This window comes from Stegostoma tigrinum, chromosome 23, assembly GCF_030684315.1.
Source record: "Stegostoma tigrinum isolate sSteTig4 chromosome 23, sSteTig4.hap1, whole genome shotgun sequence".
Classification (NCBI taxonomy): domain Eukaryota; kingdom Metazoa; phylum Chordata; class Chondrichthyes; order Orectolobiformes; family Stegostomatidae; genus Stegostoma; species Stegostoma tigrinum.
Genome location: NC_081376.1, coordinates 38215510 through 38241001, shown reverse-complemented (window position 1 = coordinate 38241001; position 25492 = coordinate 38215510). Strand labels below are relative to the sequence as shown.

The window sequence follows — 25492 nt, the reverse complement described above, 5'->3', positions numbered from 1 at the left end:
ATGCATTTCCTCTATTCAGCTTGTGAATCAGGCAAACCAACTGCACCAAAATTTTTATTCTTTCATCTTTGTTATAATTCTTTTTCCTTTCCCTTACTTTTGTGCATCTGAAACGGTAGCACCAAATAGTCACACACAAGACACTGAAAAGACATTGGGATGGATAAAATCATAGTGAACACAGCATCCATCTGGAAAAAATTCTCACAGGTCAGGCAGCTGGCATTACCCTATTTATCACAAAAGTACATCTGACTCAAGGATGATTAAGAATATACACAATCAAGTACTGTTCCTCTCTAGTTACTGTCATGTTATTTTTCTACATTACACTTTCAAAGGTAATTGGTTGTAAAGTGCCTTGGGATTTCCTGAAATTGTGAAAATTCTAAATAAATGGAAGTTTTTTAATAAAGCAAAGGCATTTTGTCTATCGAGTTTACAGTTGTATTTACATTGTCATAGGATGTCAAGAAGTGGAAACTAAATTTAAAGTCCTGAGTGACAACCATTGACCTAAACATAATCTACATTCCTGAAATCAATATCAACCCAGATCAAAATTCACATTTCATTGAAATAGCAAAAAAAAAAATTCTCTTTAAAAATCTACTACTACTTCATGCAAGCCTCCCAGCATGCAGAAACCCCAGAATGAAAGTCTGTTGACCATAGGTTCTTGTAATGCCTCTACCTGCGGACTGCATGTTCTGAAACACTGATGCTGCGGGATCGGAAGGCCTCGACTGCTGAGAGGTCTTTCATATCTTTTATTTGGGAACTATTCAAGCCTGGCTTTAGGGGCTTTGCGGCTCGCAAGCTACAAGCACCAACCCAAAGACACCGCAGGTGGCAGAGGAGCCATTGGGAGGAGTTGATGGTCAGAGGTCACAGGCCAGGAATGGGGTTCCCAGATAAGTGAAGTGAGGGAAGCAAACACCAGCAGAGATAGAAGAACAAAAGGGGGAGAAATAAAAACTTGAAAGCATTAAACAAAATCTGAAACATGACAAAATAGCAAATTAGATCAAACAGTATATATGCTACACAACAAAGGAATATACAAATTCCTATCACAATATTGATTATAACTGGTAGAACAAGCAATACAGAAAATTAAGGTTGGAATGGCATTCTAGGTCATGACAACACAACTGTACACGGGGACAGATAAATTGCTAATACACTGAGAACTAACCTAATTAATGTGGGCTTGTTTCACGGCTAACTGGGAACTCTGCAGTGTTTAACAAACGAACAGTAAATGGCCAAAAATCTCAGCATGCATCGCTAACAACTTTAGTTGGAAAATTTGAGTCATACGCTCTATAAACAAGATATGGCCCATTTAAAGCCTTGAGTTACATAATTATTGGAAAGGAAAGTGAGTGAAGTGCCAGTTGCTCCACATAAATTATGGAACTATCGCCTTTAAGTTACTGCATGAGATACAAGGGGTCAAACCCTTAATGTATTTGTGCAAAGTCAAATTCTGTACATAATTGAAGGAAAACTGCACAGAATGTATGTGTTTAAGCTGTTTAAAACAATGAATATAGGCTTAAAAAAAACGAGCAGATTTCCACCTGAATGCATTGAGTACCTTACTGTCAGCTCAACAATGACAAATGGAAATTGTACTCTAGCATCCCATTAACTTAGGTGGATTTCCAGTAAGCAGCAATTTGGTGGGAATGCAAGACTGGATCACTGCCTTGAATTATCGCATAAAAACACTTTTTTTAAAGTCACTTCCTTTCAGATGCTCATATTCCAACCTTCCACAATCTGTGTACAGTTGAACACAAAAAAGAAATCAAACTATGCACAGTCCAACAATACATTATACAAAAATCAAAGAAACAAGGCAAAGCACAATTTTAATTTGACTAAAAATGCATAAATACTAGACACTGAAGCAAGATAATAGAAGACCACATTCAGAACAGATCAGCAGTGAAGTAAGGCTGGCTTTACTACTGCATAATTCAGCAAAATTAATGGATTCACAGATAGAATATTCTAAATTCAGCCACTTAGTCCCAAATTCTTTGAAACCTCTCAAGAGCATGTTTTTCTAAGTCCTTAGTGGTATATGTTAGCATAGGTCTTCACAGAGTGGGGGGCATGGGGTGTTAGCATCCCAGTAGGGTCACACGTTGAAACATTACAGTCATGAACGCCAAGTTCCCTTCTACACTCTCAGATCTTTTCTATTCACTATCACAGTTCTCCAGTTCTTACTGAGGGGTCATGACAATACCCAGGCCTTAAAAAGGGATCACCAGTAGAGAAAATATTTGGGAAGCACTGCATTAGAAATTATTCTGTAATTAACAGTTTAATCGGAAGGAGTTTACGTAACAGATAAATCCCACCAGGACCTATGGGATTGAAGACCTTTCTGCTCAAAGACTCTGCTACCCAAACCCAGACCTGCTGCGCAAAGAATACAACATCTGCCAGAATGAAAATTTGAATGTGCAATCTTACCCAACAGGTCTCCACACTTCATTTAGCATCTCACATTTTCACTTCCATCAGAAACCTTCCCTTTGTTCTTTTTCTACTCTCCCCAATTTGACCAATCTGAAATGCATTACATTTCTAACTTTTCCCAGTTCAGTTGATAGTTAATAATTCAGGTTGCAACATCAGTTACACCAGACTTGCTAGATATTTCTAACATTTTCTGCTTTAATTGGAGATTTCCTGTTGAACACTGCATTTGACCCACACTTGGCTAGCTGTATTCAACAGAACAAATGAATGTCCAGTGTTGTCATCAACTGCTCAATTCTCCAACATTTTAGCACTTTCCAACTCTACCTGGATGTCATTAGAATTCCCAAACATTAGAAGGGTTAGTGAACTTTCTTGCAAAGTTGAAATAAATTACTATTAGTGACCATAATGGTGAATCAACTTTTTAGCCCAAGAGACATTATGTACCAAACATCAGCTTTCACACTGATATAGTCTGCTACCATGTGAAATTTCACTAGTCATCTTCCAATTGCCATTATATATTTCAATCATAAAGTTAGAGTTTACCTTCAGATCACACATGCATTATAATAAATGTTTGCTCCCAATTTTGGAAATTAGCCTACCTTTTGAGGGGTCTTTCATTCAAACTTGTGCTACGGGCTCGAAAACTGCTGGGTTCATGTGTGTCCTCAAATGGTAATAAGGCATTTGACCGTAGGCCCTTGATTATTAAAATAAAGAAACATTAATAATATAACATATAATTGCAGTTCAGACCCCTATCCTGTATTGAATCAGAACAGCTAATTTTATAGTCTCTGTACTCAGATGGTGCAGCCATAGAATTTTACTCATTCTATAATAAAAGACAAGACAAAAGCCATTCTAAGCAGATAACGAGCAAAAAGGTCTAAAACTATGGGTATGCAGCACAGATAGCCAGGTGGCAGGAACATTCTCCTGGTGCCTAGGAAAGCAATACAAAAAATCAGAACAAATTGATCATTTCTTTCCCAGCTGCTTATAAGACATTGCTGAGTACTTGTTCCACAAAATAAAGACTACATATTTCAAAACTAACAAATTGGCTATAAAATATTTCAGGAGGCTGAGATTATAAAGTGATGTTACACAAATATATGTTCTTTCTTTAAAGAATCTGCAAGATCCTCAGAGCATTTTAGATGGAGCAACAATTAATGCTTCCCACAAATTTAAATTTCTTTGCCAACACCACAAACTGAAGTTGCATGTGATAATGGGAACTGCAGATGCTGGAGAATCCAAGATAACAAAGTGTGGAGCTGGATGAACACAGCAGGCCAAGCAGCATCTCAGGAGCACAAAAGCTGACGTTTTGGGCCTAGACCCTCTCTGATGAAGGGTCTAGGCCCGAAACGTCAGCTTTTGTGCTCCTAAGATGCTGCTTGGCCTGCTGTGTTCATCCAGCTCCACACTTTGTTATCTTGAAGTTGCATGTGGTTTGCTTTCAAACCTAAATTCTGTGAGTAAAATTCTCAACTATCAAAGTACCTTCTCAAAACACTTCAATACAGTCAGTAGGATTTCTGACTAGTAAGGTTGCCTAAAATCTTCTACATTAATGTATAAAACAAACCAAAATATTTTCACAAATATATGACTCAAATTACATGTCGCAGTGCATTAATTACAAAGCACATAGGTTCTTTGAAAATAGAAGCCAGTAATGAATAATCAACATACTAACTGAAGAATCAACTTGTAAAGTGCAAGATTCTTACTTTTGTAATATACCGGACAAAATCTTTTCGAAATACAAGCCGACAACGAATGAACCACATGGCTATTACATGGTGTGCTAGAGACACGATATATTGGTTGAACCTAGGGATGACAGAACAAAAGCAATGCTTCTTAAATATAACTGCAAATTTGAAATCTTCTTAAGCCGTATTATTTGAGAGCCACTTTCATACCACTTTGAAATGTCAAGAACTAAAGCCAGGTTTACATGAGTTTATACTATTGTAACTTAGATATATGAATTATAACACTAAATTAAAAGCTACATCAAAGTATATGAGCAATTATTTAAAAAGAGTCTGAAATTTCTTTTAAAAAAGATTGAGAAAATTAAACACTTACTTGAAAGGATTAGTGTAGGGTAAGGAGATAGCAAACACACTGACATACTGTTCTGCTACAAAATTGGCATACAGAGGAGGAAGTCTCACCAAAGCTGTAAGGGAACACATATTTTAAATCTCTTATACCTCAAACGTTTTGCATCACAAGACCACAGCTATATGTTGTCAATTGACCTCTCTGTCTGAATCAAGAGTGTGATTTGGTGGGCAGCTACCAAATAAATCACAAAGCTAGGTATCCTTAGCGAAGAGGATCGCTTGATGCACTGCCCAGTAGTGAGGAGGAAGTTACAGGTTGATTTTTACTCTGAGAAAAGTTACCAGCTTGCCCAATGGAAGTAAAATTGCAACATAAAAATCATAAGAGACAGGAGTAAGCTCATTCGCCCCCACCCCCACCAGGCCTACTGCACTAAACAGTAGTGCATGCTGATCTGATCAGCACCTCAATTCCTCTTTCCTGTCTGCCCCTCATAACCACTGACACCCTTACAGATCAGCAATCTGTCAATCTTACTCTTCGTTGATCCAGAACATTACTTCTCTAAGGTAGGTAATTCCAGGACTGACAGCTGTCAGGGAATAAATTCTTCATGTCTGGCAGCATCTGTGAAGGAAAAAACAGTTAACATTTCAGGTCTGGTGACCCTTCCTCAGAACTCAGTTCTGAGGAAGGGTCATCAGTTCTGAGGAAGGGTCACCGGACCCAAAACGTTAACTCTGTTTTCTCCTTCACAGATGCTGCCAGACCTGCAGAGCTTTTCCAGCAACTTTGTTTTTGTTCCTGATTTACATCATTCGCAGTTCTCCTGGTTTTTAATAAATTTTTCATCTCCATCTTAAAGAGGAAGCCCCTTATTCTGGAACTGTGCCCTCCCTAGTTCAGGTTTCACAAGGCAAAGAACCTCTGCTGCTGGCATCCGTCCCAGCAGGCAAGTGCCTAATGTTTGCAGGAGGATGGAAGTTTCGCACGAGGCCGTTGCTCATTGCCTCTTAATTTCCATGTCTTTTCCGGGCTTATCCTTTGTTATAAATATGCCTGTGGATATCCAAACGCAAATCTCAAAAGCCATCAAGACTTCAGCCAAAGGGATTCACATGTCATCAGCCCTTCAACTCTGACCGTGGAGGTAAAATGTACTTTCTACTGTTTTCCTGCATACTTAAACCGAGAACTTCAAGATATATCATGTGTTATCTATCTCTACTCCCCTAAAGTATACAAGAGATCATTTGCGTGTGTTGTTGACCCAACTTCCAATTCCATAGTTCAGGAATACAATTTACCCAAGCACCAATGAAACTACAACTTCCAATGTACCCACGATGCAAGACCTTAACACACGGAAAATGCCATGGCCTACTCTCTCCAGAGTTCTGCTGACTTTACATTGACCAGTGTCTCCAATTCTATACATTTGAATGGAAAGTCATTCCTGGAAGGGTGTTGAGGAACTTCAGTAAAACACTTCAAAGGAAGAGCTACAATGCAAAAAACTGAACCATCTCCTAAGAGTTACATCCCTATTTTTCAGGAGATGTGTTCTCCACATTTTTGAGATAAATGAAATCAATCTGCATGAAAGACATGTTGGCGTGTTCCTGGTGTACTCCACAGGAGAAAGGATTAAAAACAAATTATAGCTCTAGTTTGTGCACACCAACCTCGTGTTCTAGTGCTAGTGCGCAGCAGTGTGCCATGATGGTTACTGCTGGGAACATCTACTGGATACCCTGTGCTTGGAGGTTAAAGGAAATGGCAGTCACACTGTCCCTCTCTCTCTCTGATTGTTGAAAGCACGTTGCCAGTCAAAAGCTACAGCTGAAAAGGAAACTAAATAATTCTCTTGAGCCAATCTGCAAAACACAGGCTCTCCAAACAAACTGCTCGACAGCCAGAGTCAATGCCACTAGAATTACCCAACTTACTTCTCCACATGGACAAACCAAAGATCAATGAGTACATCCTCTCTAATTGTAGCTTTTTAACTCGCTTTTCATTTCTAATGTGTGGGCATGCGGGTGTCTGAGAGAGTCACATTTTATTTGTTTGTGTTTTAGTAACTAATAAACATAATCATCCTTCAAGTCAATAAAGTCTGGTTAATGTTGTTCCTTTTAAAGCATAAACATACTGGCATTAGGAAAAGGGATCCATGGAGGAAGGAATCTTAGTTTTAAGTTAACCTTGCTGCATCCAATGAGGTGTAGGTAGAATGGAATAAACAAACAATCAAAGCCAGGGCCCCTCTGTTCACTCAGGATCAAAAACAAATTTGGTTCCTGTCATAACAACTGCCTACTGTTAGAAATGGTAGCTACTGCAATTTAGCAGATCTGCGTTATAAAACATTACACCTCCCATTCATCACTAGTTACAAGAGCCACTAATGCAACCAAGTAATCTTACTTGATAAAAATTCCAGCATAGGGATAGCCATGGTGAGGGTTGCAGAGATATGAGTCAGTTTGAGAATAATGCCAGGAAGCAGTTTAACCATTATGTCGGGCATCTCGATGATACACATGGTCAGTGTTACTACACACTGTTTGGCACAACGGTAGATCAGGCCAGTATCAAGGCAATGTACAAATTCACGCTGCTCAAAACAAAGAACAATGGATCATATTAAGTTAATTCATTTTGGTTATTCAGGGATCTTTACCAGAAATAAATTCACGTATATAATAACTTTATAATTTTATTAATGCTCATCACAGTAAACTACTGCAGTTAAAACTGAATTTTCAGCTGACTCAAGGACAATTACAAATTCTGCATCTGCCTTAAATAGTTTTTTAACTAGGGTAGTCTGAGTTAAGAGTGTCAAGAACAAATAACAACCCGACTTAAAAATAAATCTCCAGTTAGATCAAACAAAGTAGTAGATTATTTGCTGATGCACGAAATAGCAAGTTTGTATTTTCAATGCTTGGACTACAAATTACAACACCTTGAGTATCAACTCACCTGGCTGATCATCCATTCCCAACACACATCTAATCACTTCTGTGCAATCTAACCACCACCCGCTTCATATTCAATGGTGTCACTGTCATTGAATCGGCCACTATCAACGTCCTGGAGAGTTATCGCTAACTGGAAACTCAACTGGACTTGCCATATACAGTGGTGACAAGGGTAAGTCTGAGGTGAGGAAGACTGTGGCAAGTAACCCACCTCCTGACTGTGCAAAGCCTGTCTACCATCTACAAGGTGCAAGTCAGGAGTGTGATGGAATACTCCCTACTTGCCTAGATGGCTGTAGCTCCAACAACACAAGAAGTTTGACACCATCTGGGACAATGCAGCCACTTCACAGGCACCACTTCCACTCCGTCCACCACTGTTGTCAGTAGCAGCTGCATGAACTATCTTCAAAGATGCACTGCAGAAATTGAAAGATCCTTAGATAGCACCTTCCAAACACATAATCCCTTCTTGTCTAGAAGGACAAAGGCAGCAAATGTATAGGAACACCACCACCTCTGTAAGTTCCCCTCCAAGCCACTCTCTATCCAGACGTGAAAATATATCGCTGTTCCTGGGTCAAAATCCTAGAGTTCCCTTCCAATGGCCATTGTGGGTCAAACTACAGCGCATGGATTGCAGTGGTTCAAGGAGGCAGTTAGCTCATGGCCACCTTCTCAAGGGCAACTAGGGATAGGCAATAGATGTTGACCAGGCAGCAATGCCCACATCCCGTGAGTGATTAAATAAATTCCTTTGTTTGTTGTCCCTACCCTTCGTTCAAAGGCCAAAGCACAGCCTAACAAAAACACCTTTAGCTACCATTTAATTTACCTGTTTAGACTGGTCCAAGTAAATATGGTATGAGGTGATGACTGTCAGCACTGGGACAACTGCCAACTGGACATCAGTGCGAGAGAAACCATCAGGTGTGTTCCTCAACCTCTCTGCTAGCTGGCGGTCTGTGACCTAGAAAATAAAGTCTGAAATGACTACCAGCTTGATATTACACAGTCTATTCAAAGTATGCTTTCACTGAGTGCACCGATTTCTCTCAGTGAATTCAATCCTAGAAGGTTCACGTAGATCAAGTAAACAGGAGGTATAATGCGGCCAAAACTGAAGAGAAAACCTCATCCTCAGGCATCCACTAAGATATGCTAAGGTACGCTGTGGGGCAAATAATCTGTACTACCTTTATTGGTGGAGCTCTAACCAGAGGGAGGAAATACAAGCCTGACAAAACAGAAATGACCACATTTTTTAAAGCAACTTTGCCACAGGACAGAGACAGATACTTCCCTATATTTCAGTAGCACAGATCATTCATCTCTACATATTTAATAAACTCCAGACTTTATCTTTTCTAGGGAGACACAGCACATTGAATCTGAAAACGCTTAATATAACATTTACAATTGTAATAAAGCAACGTCTTCATGTCAGAAATAAGCAACAATTGAGATCTTAAGAGGTCAGATCAAGAGTAATCTCCCAATTAATACTGAACTTATTAATTTCTTTCCCTAATCAACACAGCAGGGAAAGGAATAATTTCCCCAGATGGTCGTGTATTGAACAGGGTTACAGTCAGCTCTAAACATGGAAGCATTTCGATTAGCAGCTGGTGCTGATGATGTTGTACTGGGGGATCCCCTAATTTACAAACATCCAACTTACCAATGTGTTCCCATACAAGGATGTATTAATATTCATTTTAATTACGAAAGTTTCTTCATACTTACAAACAACTACTTTAGATTGCACTGCCTGGAGAAGATACCAAAGAATTGCTTGCATTGTCAAAGCCCAAGTCAAGCACAATTCCATTGCAAAGATAAGGAAAAACATGGAGAACAGATGATTGAATTAACTTTACTTTACCATGGTACAGAGAGCAGAACAGAGTTGATCAATGCTGCATGGAGAGGTCAGAATGAGTCCCTTATACTTCAGTAATTCAGGTAGTTTATCCAGTACAAGTTTCAGCACCTTCCAGTCTGTCTCCTTTAAATGGTAAAAGTGCACATAAACAAAAGGATGGAACAGGTAGAAGTAAACACCTTTTGAGCTGCAAATGTCACAAAGATACTCAATCATCCTAAATATTTCTTTAGCAATCTCTATTGAAGATGCTGGAAAAACAAAGTCCAATGGAATGCAACTTTACGGAATTGAATGGTTTTTTAAGTGCTGCTTAAAATTAGGAATTTTAATGGGGTGGATAACTAGTAATGATTTCCACTGACACAATTTAAAAACCAGGGAACACAGGTTTAAGGTAATTGACAAAGATATCCACAGGGAGATGGAGGAAACACTTAAAAATGTAGCAAGCTACAGCAATTGAAAACGCACTGCCTGAAAAGACGAGTGGAATTATATTTGTCAGTAGCTTTCAAAAGAATAATTTATAAAGTACCCACAGGGGAAAATTATCACTACTTTGGAGAAAGAATAGAAAAGCCAGAGAATATTAGGCTGCTTTTGGAAAGAGATCACCTAGTCATGACAAGTAGTATGGCCTCTCTACAATTCTATGACTTCTGAACAAAAAATAAAGCTGTTTAAATTGCAAATAAAAAAATGTAGTTGTTTTCCTGGATAAAAGCAGAGGAGAAGAAACAGTGAAGACAACAGGAACACTGACTTAAAAAAGCGTAGTTCAGTAAGTGGGTTTTGAGCAGGGAGAAACAAAGCAATGTGGAAGGGATTTTGGAAACAGAGGCTGCTACTGTGCCTTAAGCTGCCAAGGACCCAAAGCTCTGGAATTCTTTCAACCATTTCTTTGCTTTCCTCATTTAAAATACTCCTTAAACTTTACTTTGCGAAAGCTTTGGCCATCCAAGCTAACTTCTCATGGTTCATCATATGTTTTATAACACCTCGGGAAGCACCTTATGCTTTTTTTATTTCATTAATGAAATATAGAAATAAAAATTGCTGGGAAGATAGGAATGTACAGGAAGTCAGATTAACAAAGAATTTGTAACAAGACCAAAGAGTGGAAGAAATTGAAGTAGTACGGTGGGGTAAGGCAATGGAGGAATGAAATGCATCGAATATCAAAGGCAAGCGATAAGGAGAACATGGCCTTTGAAAGATGAACACAAGTTCCTGATTTACTATTTGGATATGCACATTCAAAAAAAAAACACACCAAGTTGGTTGAATTGATGAAGCAACACAAGATAAAATGTTTCCAATTGGTCTTAAACTTTCAAAGAAAAAGAAACTTCTGCATTGGAATCCAAGGAATTCTAAAATCATTTTAAGAACAACGTTATCAAATGAATGTTCAAGATCCAGAGAGTTTAAACATGCAAGATGGGAGCACATGAGGTGAAGCACTTCAAGAGGCACTGAACTGTGTTGGTGCAGGCTTGGAGGGCCAAAAGGCCTGTTCCTGTACTGTAATTTTCCTTGTTATTTGAATTCAAGAACTGCATCTTCCTACCATCAATACAGACCTCCAGAACTGACAACGGCATCCTCCACCTGAAGCACTTAACAGACAATACCCAACTTCATCCACAAAAGTATATGTATAAAACATACCCCACTAAAATAGATAAGATTTTTATTACAAAATGCTAGAAATGCAACTATAAACTAAAAGAGCCAGTATAAATCTGGTTGCCAATAATTCACCTTCAATGGAAACTATTTCACTCAGAGGAGCACACGAAGCAAATGTCATCAGGTTTGGCAGCAATTATGAATAAAGAACTGCACAGCATAAGTACAGAATGAATAAATTTGCAACAGATTGGCACCTTAGTTTTTACATGTACTCTGAGGACAACTGCCAATGTATCACCCTTATTCAAAAAGGGAGGAAGACAAGAAACAAGCGTAACCACAGGCCTGGCAGCTTAACATCCACCATTGGGAAAATGTTAGAATCCATTACAAAGGATATAATGGTAGAGCATTTAGAAATATAGAATATAGTCAAGCTGTGTTAGCATGGCTTCACAAAGGGGAAATCATGCCTGATGAATTTATTAGGATTCTTTGAGGAGAAAACATGCAGAATAAGATGAAATAATAGATTGTAATATATTTGGATTTCCAGAGGGTGTTTGTTAAGGAACCACACATAAGGCTACCTGAGAACAGCCCATGATGTTAATGGCAGTACATTAGCATGCACTAAGGATTAACAAAGGAAGACCAAGAGTTCAGACAGAAGGAGCACTTTCAGGATGGCAACCTACGTAGCTAGTGGAGTGCCAATGGGATCAGTGCAGGGACCACAATTATTTGCGATATGTATTAACAGTTGGATAACAGAAATGAGTGTAGTATCATCAGGTTTATAGATGACATAAAACAGATTAGATTAGATTCCCTACAGTGTGGAAACAGACCCTTTGGGCAACAAGTCTACACCGCCCCTTGAAGCATCCCACCCAGACCCATCCCCCATAACCCACACACCCCGGAACACTACGGGCAATTTAGCATGGCCATTCCACCTAACCTGCACATCTTTGGACTGTGGGAGGAAACCGGAGCACCTGGAGGAAACCCACGCAGACACGGGGAGAATGTGCAAACTCCGCACAGACGGTCGCCCGAGGTGGGAATCGAATCTGGGTCCCTGGTGCTGTGTGGCTGCAGTGCTAACCACTGAGCCACTGTGCTGCCCCAAATGGGAAGGAGAGTATGAGGATGACACCAAGTGTCTAAAGGTGGATATAGAAGGGTTGTTAGTGGGCAAAAGCTTGACAGTTGGAATATAATGGAGGACAATGTGAGAGTATGTACTTTGGCAGGAAGAACAGAGGAGCAGATATTACTTAAAATTGACACAAATCACAGAAAGCTGCAGCAGAAGGATTTGGGGGCAATCATGCATGAATCACAAAAAGCTAACATCCAAGTTCAGTGGATAATCAGGAAGGCAAATAAACTGTTAGTGGGGGAGGGAATGCCTTTATTTCAAAGGGAATGGAGTATGAAAATATTGAAGTCTTGCAAAAACTATACAAAGCACTGGTCAGATCACACCTAGAATAGTGCAAAAACTTTGGTTTCTTATCTAAGGAAAGATGTACCGGCATTACAGGCAGACCAGAGAAGACTCACGAGATTGATTCCGGGTATAGAAGAATTTTCTTATGGAGCAGAGGTTCAGTAAGTTGGGCATTTATGTGTTGGAGTTTATAAAAATAACAAGAGCCCTCATTGAAACTTAGATTCCTAGGGGATTTGACAGGATAAACGGAAAGATGTTGTTTCCGTTCCAGCAAGCATCTAGGACCACAGGGAATCATCTCAGATTATGGAGTCACCATTTAAGGTGGAAATGAGCAGGATTTCGTGTTTCTCTCAGAGGGTAGCACATTTGTGGAATTCTTTGGCACAGACAGGCAGATTTTAAATTAGTATGGAATCAAAGTCCTGGGGATGAGGCAGGAAAGTGAAGTTGAAGGTTATCAGATCAGCCATGATCTCAATAAATGGTGGAAAAGACTTGACAGGCTAAAAAGCCTACTTCTGCTCGTACTTCTTATAGTCGAACGGACATCCGACTCTAACTCACTGTTAATAAATTATCCGACAGTTTATTCAACATAAAATACTGGATCAGCAGAAATTTCCTTTAATTAAGTATAGGAAAAACCAAAACAAGTGTGTCAGTCCATGCTCAAAACTCAATTTCTTAGCCAGTGATGCCACCCTTTTCCTTGAGAATGGTCAGAGATTATGCCAAACTGGTCACTGCTTTTGTGTCACATTTGGTAAGATTTCAACTTCATACTCATGCCATCACTAAGAGCAACTATTTCCACATTTGGAATATTGCCCACCCTTTCATCTCAGTTCAGCAGCTGCTGAAATCCTCATTCAACTCTCCATTACCTCTCAGCTCAACTATTTCAATGCACTGCTAGCTGATCTTCTTCATTCTACCTACTGTAAACTGAAGATTGTCCACAACTGTGCCACCTGCAACTTGATTCACGACAAAACCTGTTTCCCTACTGCGCCTTTGTTCACTGACTTACAACGGCACCTGGTCAAGCAACATTTTGATTTTAAAGTTCTCACCTTCATTTTCAATTCTCATCCCTCCTTTTCTTTGTAATTTCCTCCAATTGTAGAACTCTCTGACATCCAAGATTCATTAATACTGGTCTGGTATGCATTCCCCATCATAATTGGTCCATCATTGAAGATGGGGCTTTCAATTGCCTAGTCCACGAGTTATGGAACATCTTTCTTACACCATCACTATGCCTCTACCTCACCTCCTTCATTAAAAATACTCCTTAAAACCTACATTTTTGAACAAGATTTTGGTCAACTGACTAATCGCAATGCTGTGGTTCAGGTCACACTGTTTTATAATTCTCCAAGGCACCTTGTACTTTGTATTACTTTAAATGTTGCCTGAAAAATCAAAAACCATCCCAGCTGAAACAGCTCACCTCTAAATTCACAGCTTTGAATAATAGGCAAATAATTCTCTGGTTAAGGATGGGATTGACAAGTAAGAGCAAGTTTTAAAAAAAATTATATACACTGAAAAACAAAGATTATAAGCAGTATGAAAATGCTGATGCATGGAACAAAAGCATCGGATGAGCATTGTGTAGATTTCACTCGAGTTGCAAGAGGAGTACAACAGGAAGATGAGAAGAAGTTTAGAAAATGCTTCCTCACAAAGAATTAGGTTCAGTCATTAACCACAGCAAATGTACATGGTCTGCAGGAGAAACAGCCCAATACAGAATTCAAAAGAACATTTTATTCATTTCACATATTCATGTTTTGATATGAAACCATTTTACTTACATGCTCGAGGCACTGGAGAAGAGCATTAAAAGCCAATGAGAACGGTAAATAGCCCATGCGAATGGTGGTACTCTGAGCTGCTGCAGGGCTTCCTGCTGGTGGAGAAACTGTACCTTGGCCTTTTTTCTCAGAGCCTCTCTTCTCAGATTCACTACAACAAAATATAATTAAGTGAACATTGGAGATTTTAAGGGAAATAAAGTATTGTTCCCATGTGCCAGAAGGCTGCTTAATCAAGCTGAGGGGTCATGGTCGATCACAAGTTTTCAAGCTAATACTGTATCTAGAAACTTACATTCATGTCATCTCTCATTTCACATCTTAAGTACCAAGGTTACGCAGTTAAGATACATGCCGCAAGTGTCTCATTCATGCAAAGACTGTACAATCAAATCAATGCAAATGTCCTGCTGTGTCATGTGACCTGAGTCTACATAGAATCTAGAACTCTTTTCTCAAAAAGCTGTAGATGCTGAATGAATTGAAATTTTCAAGATCAATATTGTGGAATTTTTGTTAGCTGGAAGTATCTAGGGCATGCAGCACATGGCTTTGAAGTAAAATTAGCCACCATCTAAAAGAACAATGCAACACTCTTGAGCCTGAATGGTCCACCTGTATTGCTATGCTTTATTATCAGTACTACAGACTCTGAAAGTATGGACTGAATGAAGAATAAAACTGAAGCCAAAAATTGCCTACCTGCTTCCACAGAGACAATATGGGCTGAATCTCACTATCCTATCCTTATTTGGCACGCCAATGCGAAAGAGAGAGTCAACTCGAAGATCCAGAAAGAAAGTGAATACCTATGGAAAGAACTTTGTTAGTTATTGAAACATTTAATGCTCTGTTTTCATTGATATTGTGTTTCTGGTAATTCAAGACATTGAAAAATGTAACACCTTTGACAGATTTTGCTTAAATTATCAAATTTTACAGTAAAAACTATTTTCTTGGTGCAGAGCTATGATTAGAAGATGTAGGTGCATTTTAGAAAGTGCATTGTTTTTCAATTCCTACTTCAGATGTCAAAGATCTATAGTCCACAAAAAGAATTCAACACAACTAATGAATTTACTTTGAGATATTCAAATTCAGGGTTTCAATCCTACATAATGACATCGTGGAACATGTTTTATAAAAAGTTGTAAATTGAATAGTCACTGTACTCAGCTACATTCCATCAGTGACCTGACTTTGACTTCCTAAGAATTGAGGGGAAAAAAGGCTACTACAATATTCAGGGACAGAAATCAAAAATTAGAAACAAGCTCCTCAAAGCAACACACCAACTGCATTGACCAATTTTAGGACTGAGCAAAAGGTATATAGACCCATAGGCTAGTTGTGTCATGTTCGTGCATAGTATACAGGAAGATCAGCTGAAAGACAAAGATTAAATTGGGGATATTTCTACATCTGATTAGTTCTTTGCAGCTTGGTCTATAGGTCACTCCTCTTCAGAAAATACAATGAGACAGGTTGGTTGATAGACAACATTTAGCAAGTTACTTGAGACTAAGCAGTCTTGCCAACCACTGGGAGATTAATATGGTAGAAGTCATTGTATAAATGCAACTCATTGGAGACACTACAGTCTTAAACCACCATATTATTATATTGCAACCATGAATCTTGGAGAACCACAGTATGTTGAAACACTGAGCAGGTTTACAGAACTGACAAATATTTCTTCGGTTAATTGGTGGATTTCAATCAGACAAAGATAATTTGTTAATTTAACTATTAAATAAAGTCCAGTACACAACAGGTCATGAATGGAACTGCACGTTGGTTCTAAAACTACAGTGAGATAAACTCCCTTGTCCTACCTACCTTTAAGCGTATACTGCTTGCGATGGAAGAAGTGTACATTTGCTGGTAGTGCGACTGAATGTGACTAATCAGAAGCTCATATACTCGGCTTGCATGACTGGCTGGTAAACTATACAATTTGGTCTGGGAAAAAAAAAACACGTTAATACTTTTGACATAAAATGTCTGAATCAATTTAAGTTGTAGACATACAATACTGCAGGTGTGTGGCACTGTCAGATATGAGGTTAAATGCCTGTACTGCCAGAGAGAGACAACAGATCCCACAGCACCGTTGGAACAGGTAGAGGGGTCTGTTCCCAACTGTTCTAACAATCATTTATCACCTAATTAACAACTGAAGCAAATGATTTGCCATATGTTTTATTGTTATTGACAATCCTTTCCGGATACAACTTGGCTATGATTCCTACATAAGACCATACGAGCAGTGGCGCAGCAGCTCAGTGATTAGCACTGTTGCTTCACAGTGCTAGGGGACCCGGGTTCAATTCCACCTCCGGCAACCACCTGTGCGGAGTTTGCACATTCTCCATGTCTGTGTGGGTTTCTGCCAGGTGTTCCAGTTTCTTCCCATAGTCCAAAGATGTGCAGGTTAGGTGGTCTGGCCATGTTAAATTAGTGTTCAGGGATGTACAGGTTATGTGCATTAGTCATGGGAAATGCAGGAATGGGGTGGTGGGGGTAGCCTTGGGTGGGGTGCTCATTGTGGCCTATTTCCACACCGTAGGGATTCTATGGATTGTATCTATGGATCATAAGATATTGCAGAAAAGGATCACTTGACCCATTTCGTCCACTCTGCCATTTAATGGGATCATGGCTGTTCTGATAATCCTCAACTCCACTTAACTGCCTTATCCTTATAACCCTTGATTCCTCTAATGATTAGGAATCTTATCTCAGCTTTGAATATACTTAACAACCTTCTGTGGTAAAGAATTCCACAGATTACCTACCCTTACATGAAGTTTCTCCTCATCTGTCTTAAATCTGACTAGTCATCCATTAATATAATTCAAAACTGACTCCTCCTTCAAGCAAGTCATTGGAGTTATTTGTTCTGCAGGATATTATCTAAAATTTTTGCTACCTGATTGTATGTAAGATTGATTAACTGCAGAATGAATTCAGCAAAAAGTTAGTATTCTGTCTCAGTTCAACACCAAATTATTAGCCCACTCAATTCTTCCCCATCTACACTTTTTATTTTGAACAGTAAAATATGCTTCAAGGGCAGATGGTGGGTTTATATGTAAACATCCATTTCCTATCTACAAAAGTAGCTGAGCTCAATAACACGTTAAAGAAGAGTCCAATGGCCATTTTATTGAATAAAGGAACAGGGACCCGCACTTTGAATTTCTTTCAAAATTCATCAAGATAAACAGGATGCATCATCACACACCGACTCCACAAACATTTGCTGTATTGACTATCTCTGAATAGATAATGACCATAGTTTTAAAGACAGAAGTATAGAAGTCGGTTCACTTCGAAATGAGGGGAAGTGCCACCTGCTGGTGTGAAAGGCCTACTAACAGCATTCTTATTTGAAGCTTAAAACATTATTTACCAAGTTATAAAGTTAAATTAAATGGAACAGCATAGTGAAGGCTATTTAAGATATCAGAAATATTAGTATATGGATAAAAAGGTTCAAACTCATCAAGAAATTATTCAACTTGGGTTGAAAATGTGCAACCTTGTGATGCACATTTCTAACGTGTGCCAGGAGCAATGAAGTAAAATCACTTCCCTATCAATTTCCTACTTCATCAGAGGCCATGGTTGCATTCCTATAAAAGTTCTCAATAGAATTTGCGTAACCCAGCACCATTAGATTAATCAGTAGAGAAACAGATAGAAACCCCAGAGATAAAACATCGAAGCATAAGACAAGCTTGTTAACAATTTAAATGCAGCAATTGATGACAATGACTGGGTGACAAAAATAAAATACTTTCCATGATGTATAGTTCTGCTGAGAGTATAATGTAATTTTAATATTATGATCCACCCAATACATTTGCGCATCAACTTTACTCAGAAGATGGCTGATGATAAACTACAATTTCAACAAAATAAGCTTCAATGGAATTAGGCACAAGATTTATGTTCAACCTGCAGAATCTCTAGAAGCCCAAGGACAGCAGTCTTCACATCCTCCAGTGGAGATTCACATAAAAAATCACTTTCCACAGCTTCTACAACAGGTGGATCAATGAGGGGTCGATTGACAACCTTGAAAGAAAAAAAGGAAAAGCTCTTTGCAACTTACAGATACATAAATACGTTACACAAAATTATAAACAAAGTTAAAAACCCTAAAAGGTAACAACTTGTCCCTAGATTTATCAACATGTTTTGGTTTCAGTCTAACTGATCAAAGCTAGGTTGTCAAATATAATATCATGCAATCACAACAGAAATAAATTCTTGCAATATATGCCAAGTTAAACTGGAAAATAAATTGAACACCACATAACCAGCTTGTACAATCCAACCATTAATGCTGTATCTGCTCATAAAAATACCTTTTCTATAATATCCAAGAGATTATTAAATTGAGGGGTGTTGCAATCTTCTGCCAAGTCCACTAACAGCTGAGAGGCCAACCTTCGTACCATGTGATCTTTATCATCCGCAATATGCCCTAGTTGGGGGATGACTATAGCTTCAATCAGCTCCTCCTGTTTTATAAAAAAAAGACAGTATTTGCCTTGGAGTAACAAGCACCACCACCAGAATTTTCTGTATTTGCAATATGATACAAACATTCCTTTGGAAAATATCCAAATTCAAACTCAATATATGACGCTTGTAACTCAAAGTTCCCTTTCGCAAATCTGAATATTTCAGCTGATTAAAGAAAAGCAAACTTAATTTGAAAATTTATGAGGTGCACACAGAGAAGGGGCTGCACCACTGCTGGGGGCAGAGATGCAGAGTTTTGATTGCTGTCGTGCTCTGACCTAACTGCATGGAAGTACTTAACTTCCACTTAGAATGCCCAAACTATAAATACACCTAAACTAAGATTTTAAATGCAAAGTTCAGCAATACCGACCTGCAGCCTACCACTTTATGGCATACCATTGTGTGATCGTAACACACTGTATAAAAAATTCCTAGCCTACTTTTTAACATGCACTCTTCTACTTTTGCACTTACCTCGTACAATTGCCGATTGATGCTCAAAACAAATGACAAAACATCTAGAGTTTTCTTGCGAATGGTGCTCCGATTCTCATTCCTGAGGGATGATATTGGGCCAAGAAAATGTTTAATCACTAAAATATTTCACACAAAAATAAAATGCAGTTATTTTTCTATATTGATAGAAGTGCATTTCACCCAAAAGCTACATCAAAAGGAGAAAAACAAAACTCAAACAGAAGCTTATATATTACATCATAATATCACCATTTCATTCAACACGCTTTGCATTGGCACGGAGTTGCATCTTATGCATTAAGTGGTCTGGTTTGGACATCATCAATTTTCAACACCCTCCCACCCCATAGAATTTACCTAAAACAGTCCAACAGAAACTATTACTAGGAATAAATACTGGGCATGGCTAGTTGAGGTCATGCAGGTGGCTACTTACCTGAAGAATTTCTCCAACAGTTCCTGCAGATTTTGAATCCAGTAGTGTTTTGCAGGGTGAATAGACTGAGCCCGGTAGGACACAAGTGTTAAGACAGAGACCTCCTTAAGCCAGAAAAATGCAGAATGTTAATATGCACCAATACTTACTCTTTGTCACAAGAAAAATAAGCAGTTGATTCTAGTATGCAATACATTCAATCCCCGACCTTGCAAGATTGAATTAATTTAGAACAAAGTCATTGTCATTTATCAATCGGCAACTGAAGCTTAGGACCACAATGATGACTTGTCAGCTTGGTTTGATCTTGCACTTTAGATACATATGCAATGCATGTTTACTCCTACAATAACAATGACAGATAACCTCTAAACAGGCTGAGGTAGAAGAAATTAAAAAGAATAAAGGACATAATAGAGGTCTATAAACAAATATTTTGCAGCTGTCTTCACAGCAGAAGGCAAAAATATACTAAATATAATGGTTACCAAGAAACAAATGAGGACATTAAGTAATTAATATCAGTAGGGATAAACTGCTGTCCGAACAGAACTCAGAGCTGACATTTCCTTGGATTTGACAGTTTACATTCGAGATGCATTAGTTGCAAAGGCCAAGACTGACCATATTACCAAATAGGAGTGCAGATTCCAGGGATACTGAGCTGACTCCAGATTCTATACTTTGTTACATGCACAGATTATATTATATTTGCAACTGCTTGCCATTTATTGGAATTTGTTAGCTTGAACATTTTCCACCCTGATGAACTGTAATTTCACCAAAGGTGACTGAAGTAATTTTCAAGTCTTACCGGTCTCTTATCAGAGCACTTCTCAATCAGTGTGAATAATCGTTCCTGCGGGCCATGATAATCATTCTGCTCATACAACTCCTCTACAGTTGTTAGCAGTTCGTGTACAATAACCAAAAGCTCATGGCTGCCCAGTGTCTAAAATACAATGAAGACAAAAAAAAAGGAGATTGGTACATTAATGAGACATCTAATCACAACATCAGGATGCAAGAGTCAAAGGCAAGTTATCTGAGTTCATTCCAATGAGTGGTACTTATAACAAGACTTTCAGTAGTTGGAAATATTTTTCACAAAAGGATTTGGATGTACCAAAGTGAAGTTCTAATATCAAATAAACACGGGATAGGAGTTTTTTTTCTCTTAAATTCATAGTTACACAGGTGTGTATTAGTTGCCTGAGGAAGAGGAGCCTTGCTGGGCTACCTCAGATGACAGCTAAGAGTCAATTATGTTGAAACCATGCAAAGAGAGTTTCTTTATTGATTGGACATTACTGAGCCAATGGATTTATTCCAATAAGCTACCATTTTCATGAACTTGATTTCAAGATTTTCATGTTATTTCTTTTACTGAATTTCAAATTCTCAAAATGCCATGGGTTTGAATTCATCTTCACTGACTAGAAATCCAGTAACATAACCATTAAACTGTAGTGTCTACGCTTAAACAAGTTTAATGCATAGAAATTTGAGCTTTACAGCGTTAGCTATGGAAGCACAAATAACAAAAGGAATGACAATGGGAGAATTTTTTTTTAAAATGATCTCAGTCTAAAGTGATCCAGGCTAAAAGGGCAATAGGATTCAACAGTAACTTTGTAAACTAATTGGGGGTAGGCTTCAAAAGGAAACATTTGCAGGGCTATGCAGAGAGACAGGAATAACCTCTTTCAAACTGTTGACACAAACATGATGAACAGACTAGTCTCTTCCTATTTTGTGATATTTTAAATAAATTAATCTCAATTTCATTGTAAAATGGGACCTCAAACCCAAAATGCCTGTTGGCATCACAAATATGTTTGAAATTATTGACAGTTTAGGAGCCGTTACAACGGAATAAAATTGAACAGTGCACAGCAGCTGACAGTCATTGACTGACTACCAGTTGACACTGAAATCAACTCTATGTTGAGTGAACTATTTTTCTTCTCTCCAAAGAATTTTAATTGCATCCAATGCAATTAAGTGTATACATTGGATAGGGTGCAGGCAACTAGAAGCTCAGCTTCAAAGAAAATGTTAACACTCAAACACACCAAATTACAAACTCACCTGGACTTGCTGAAGTAATCTTTCGATAATATTTAAAAGTTGTTCCCAGGTAACCACCTGCAACTCTTTTCCATACTTTTTGATCAATCGAGTGATAGACAGGACAATCTCATAGGATACTACTGCATTGGCACTTGTCATAGCCTGAAAGAAAATCAACAGCTGCAGTTTTGCTGGATTTATTTTTATATAAATTCCAATTTTCTAATAACGATCCAGTTACAGAGATTAATAATGCTTGAAATACAGGGTGTCTAATATAACCAATTGCCCAATATTGGCAAAGTTAGAAGATCTATAGTAGCTAGTGTTAAGCAAAATTGGCAATAATTTTGAACAAGTTAGTAAATGATCAATATAGTCAGTATTAGTGTTTAGTATTAACTGAGTTACAAAGTGCCCAATACTGACTAAATTCATTTGCAATATTAGCCTAGTTTTTAATACTGAACGAATTAGGGAATGAGTAAGTTACTGATTGTTCAATAAGGACTATAGCTATACAGATTGAATTAAATTGCTGATTTTGGTCATCAGTGGCAGTAGTTAATATTGATAGCAAGTCTATACATTATGAATTTTAACCACATTTCTTATCCAACATTTAATCAATGTTGAGCATAGACTGAGTTACTACATATGGTAATTTTGGATAAGTGGAAGAAAATACTTTTTTTTAAAGCAACACTTCCACCTAGAGTCAATGAGATGTACTTCAGAAGACAACAAAACTGGCTATGTCAAAGAAAGGGCAGACCAATATATACTTTAGTTCTGACTTCACAAAGAAGGAGACAAATAAAGGGACCTAATGAGAAGGAGGAATTCAAAGAAATTAGTATTAGTAGGGAAGTGGTGTTGAAGAAACTAACAGGATTAAAGGCAGATAAATCCCCAGGGTCTGAAAACCTTCATCCCAGAATACTCAATGGAAATAGCATCAGAAATAATGGGAACTGCAGATGCTGGAGAATTCCAAGATAATAAAATGTGAGGCTGGATGAACACAGCAGGCCAAGCAGCATCTCAGGAGCAAAAATAGCAGATGTTTTTTGCCATCTTCCAAAATTCTATGAACTCTAGAACAGTTTCTACGATTTGGAGGGCAGCTAACACAACCACATTGTTTAAGTGGGGAAGCAGAGAGGAAAGAGCGAATGACAGACTGGCTAGCTCAACATTTATAGTGGGTAAAATGCTAGAATTCATTACTTTTTTAAGAAGTTATAACAGAGAACCTGGAACTTAGGACAGTCAATGTAGATTTATGAAGGCCAAGTCGTGTTCAACAAATCCAATGGACTCTTTTTGAGGATGTAACTAGTAGAATGGACAAGGGCAACCAGTGGATGTGGCTTGCTTGGATTTTTAAGAAGGCTTCCATATGACTCCACATAAGAGAGAGATGTGAAAAATTAAAGCAAATGGGATTGGTTGGCAGACAAGGAATGGTAGGAATAATCGGGTCTCTTGCCCCATTAGTGGCAGACAGTGATTAGGGGGGTACTGCAGGGATCAGCATCCACAATGCACACTAAATGATTTAAATAAGGAAACTATGTGTAAAACCTTTAAGCTTCCAGATGACACACAGCTGGGCGAAGGGAGCAAGCCGAGAGGAGCACGCAGAGACACTTTAGTGTGGTTTAGACAAGTTATGGGGTAGGAAAATACATGGCAGATGCAGAACAATGTGGACAAACATGCAGTTATCCACTTTGCTAGCAACCAAAAAAAAGGAAGACGGGTTATTATCTGAATGGCAATACATTGAGAAAGGGGAGGTGCAATGAGCCCCCATATCCTCATGCACCAGTCTCTGAAAGTACGCAGGCAGGTGCAGACAACAAATGGTATGCTGGCCTTCAGTGTGACAGGGCTTGAGTACAGCAGCAGAAATGCCTTGCTGCAGTTTTACAGTGCATTGGTAAGACCACACCGGGACCACTGTGTGCAGTTTTGATCTGCTTATCTGAGGAAGCCTGTACTGGTTATTGAGGGAATGCAAAGAAAATTTAGCAGACAGCCACCTGGAATGGCGAGACTGATGTATGGGGACAGACTGCATCAGTTAGGACGACCTGCACTTGAGTCTAGAACAATGAAGGGGTGTCTCAGAAATCTATAAAATTCTAACAGGATTATACAGGGTGGGTGCAGCAAAGATGTTCTGTGTCTGGGAAATCCAAAGTAACCAGGGGTGGGGGGGTGAAAACAGGCTTCACTCAGACAGTGGTGAGTCTGTAGAATGTCACAGAAAGCAGTCAAAGGCCAAAACATAAAACTATGTCTATCACCTTCTTAAAAACATTTGAAAGGCTAATGGGAGCAAAAGGACATGGGAAGAAAGCAGGAACAGGGTACTGAGTTGGATGATCAGATTCAATGACAGAAAGCTTGAAGGGTCAATGACCTTCTCCTGCTCCTCCATTCTAACCTTTTATAACCAACGTGGCAACTGAATAAGACAAACATGTGACAATCATAAGTTTGCTTTTTCTTAGTCTTAGCAGTATTTATTGCCTTACATTTGAAAGGCAAACTAAACATGGATCCCTAAATTAATCCCTAAAATAAATCATATCAATTATTGGAATGGCTTCATAAGATCAAGGCATAAAGTCTGCAACATAAAGAGCTTTTGTCAAAAGTGTGACTACAAAGTCCCAGTTTAGAACAATAAACTAACTTCTGGTTAAAAATACAACCCAGTTTTACCTTATAAAAAGAGGGTAAAACAGACGTTGGGGTGCTCTTCAGGGTAAAGAGACGATGTGCACCCCAGAGAGCCATTCCAACAAAGAATACTGCACCTCTCAATAAAGCCGCATCATCTGTGTGCACTCTAACACCAGGACAACAAAGTTAAAAAAAAATCATTTACACGATATTTAAGAGGATCAAAAATTATATAAACATTTTACCACATATATATCAAACAACTTGAAAAAGTGACAAGACACTTAAATACTTGAAGTACTTTTGATAAAAAGTATAGAATAAAAACATAACCATACTTATCCTCCATAATGCGACACATTGTATAAATTGCACTGTGGCCCAGATGTGTTCCCAAGACTTTGCGCATCAGCTGGAAAAGGAAAAAAACCTATTAAGCATTTATGTCGAGCTCAAAGCCCTTGCAATGAGATTCAGATTTCACCGGTAATAGAGCATGGAGCTGGAGGAACTCAGCAGGCTAGGTAGTGGAGCAGCAGCAAAGTTGACGCTATGAGGCGGGACCCTTCTTCAGAAATGGGGAAGGGGAAGGGAGGTCAGAAATAAAAAGAGGAGTGGGGCCAGGGAAGGTAGTTGGGATGGTGATAGGTGAGTGCAGGGGACTTTGGTTAGTGAGATGGGAGGAGCAATAGGTGGAAGAGATGATGGACAGGTTGTGTCAGGTCAAGGTGGTGGGGATGAGAGGGAGGGTTGATCATGGAATGAGGCCAGGGGTGGGGAAATTTTGAAACTAGTAAAATCTACATTTAGGCCATTGGGCTACTGGCTGCCAAGGCGAAATATGAGGTCCTCCTCCTCCAGTTTGAGAGTGGT

At 38.7% G+C, this 25492-nt stretch overlaps 1 protein-coding gene across 9 annotated transcripts in view; it reads right to left on the bottom strand.

Moving 5' to 3' along the window:
* Positions 1 to 25492, bottom strand: part of tsc2 (TSC complex subunit 2) — a 77477-nt gene that overhangs the window by 36797 nt on the left and 15188 nt on the right. For 6 of the 9 annotated variants that reach the window (XM_048551752.2, XM_048551755.2, XM_048551753.2 and 3 more), the window contains 18 exons: positions 24958 to 25031; positions 24659 to 24785; positions 21941 to 22084; positions 20664 to 20801; positions 19850 to 19953; positions 19411 to 19492; positions 18774 to 18929; positions 18361 to 18480; positions 16237 to 16359; positions 15100 to 15206; positions 14398 to 14548; positions 9475 to 9597; positions 8425 to 8559; positions 7030 to 7219; positions 4618 to 4711; positions 4254 to 4356; positions 3114 to 3211; positions 695 to 820 (listed from right to left, as the gene is read on the bottom strand). In XM_048551752.2, the coding sequence (XP_048407709.1) occupies positions 695 to 820; positions 3114 to 3211; positions 4254 to 4356; positions 4618 to 4711; positions 7030 to 7219; positions 8425 to 8559; positions 9475 to 9597; positions 14398 to 14548; positions 15100 to 15206; positions 16237 to 16359; positions 18361 to 18480; positions 18774 to 18929; positions 19411 to 19492; positions 19850 to 19953; positions 20664 to 20801; positions 21941 to 22084; positions 24659 to 24785; positions 24958 to 25031 (2195 nt within the window). The remainder of the gene's footprint in view (positions 1 to 694; positions 821 to 3113; positions 3212 to 4253; positions 4357 to 4617; positions 4712 to 7029; positions 7220 to 8424; positions 8560 to 9474; positions 9598 to 14397; positions 14549 to 15099; positions 15207 to 16236; positions 16360 to 18360; positions 18481 to 18773; positions 18930 to 19410; positions 19493 to 19849; positions 19954 to 20663; positions 20802 to 21940; positions 22085 to 24658; positions 24786 to 24957; positions 25032 to 25492) is intronic. The other 3 variants (XM_048551756.2, XM_048551757.2, XM_048551759.2) reach the window with 1 other exon arrangement.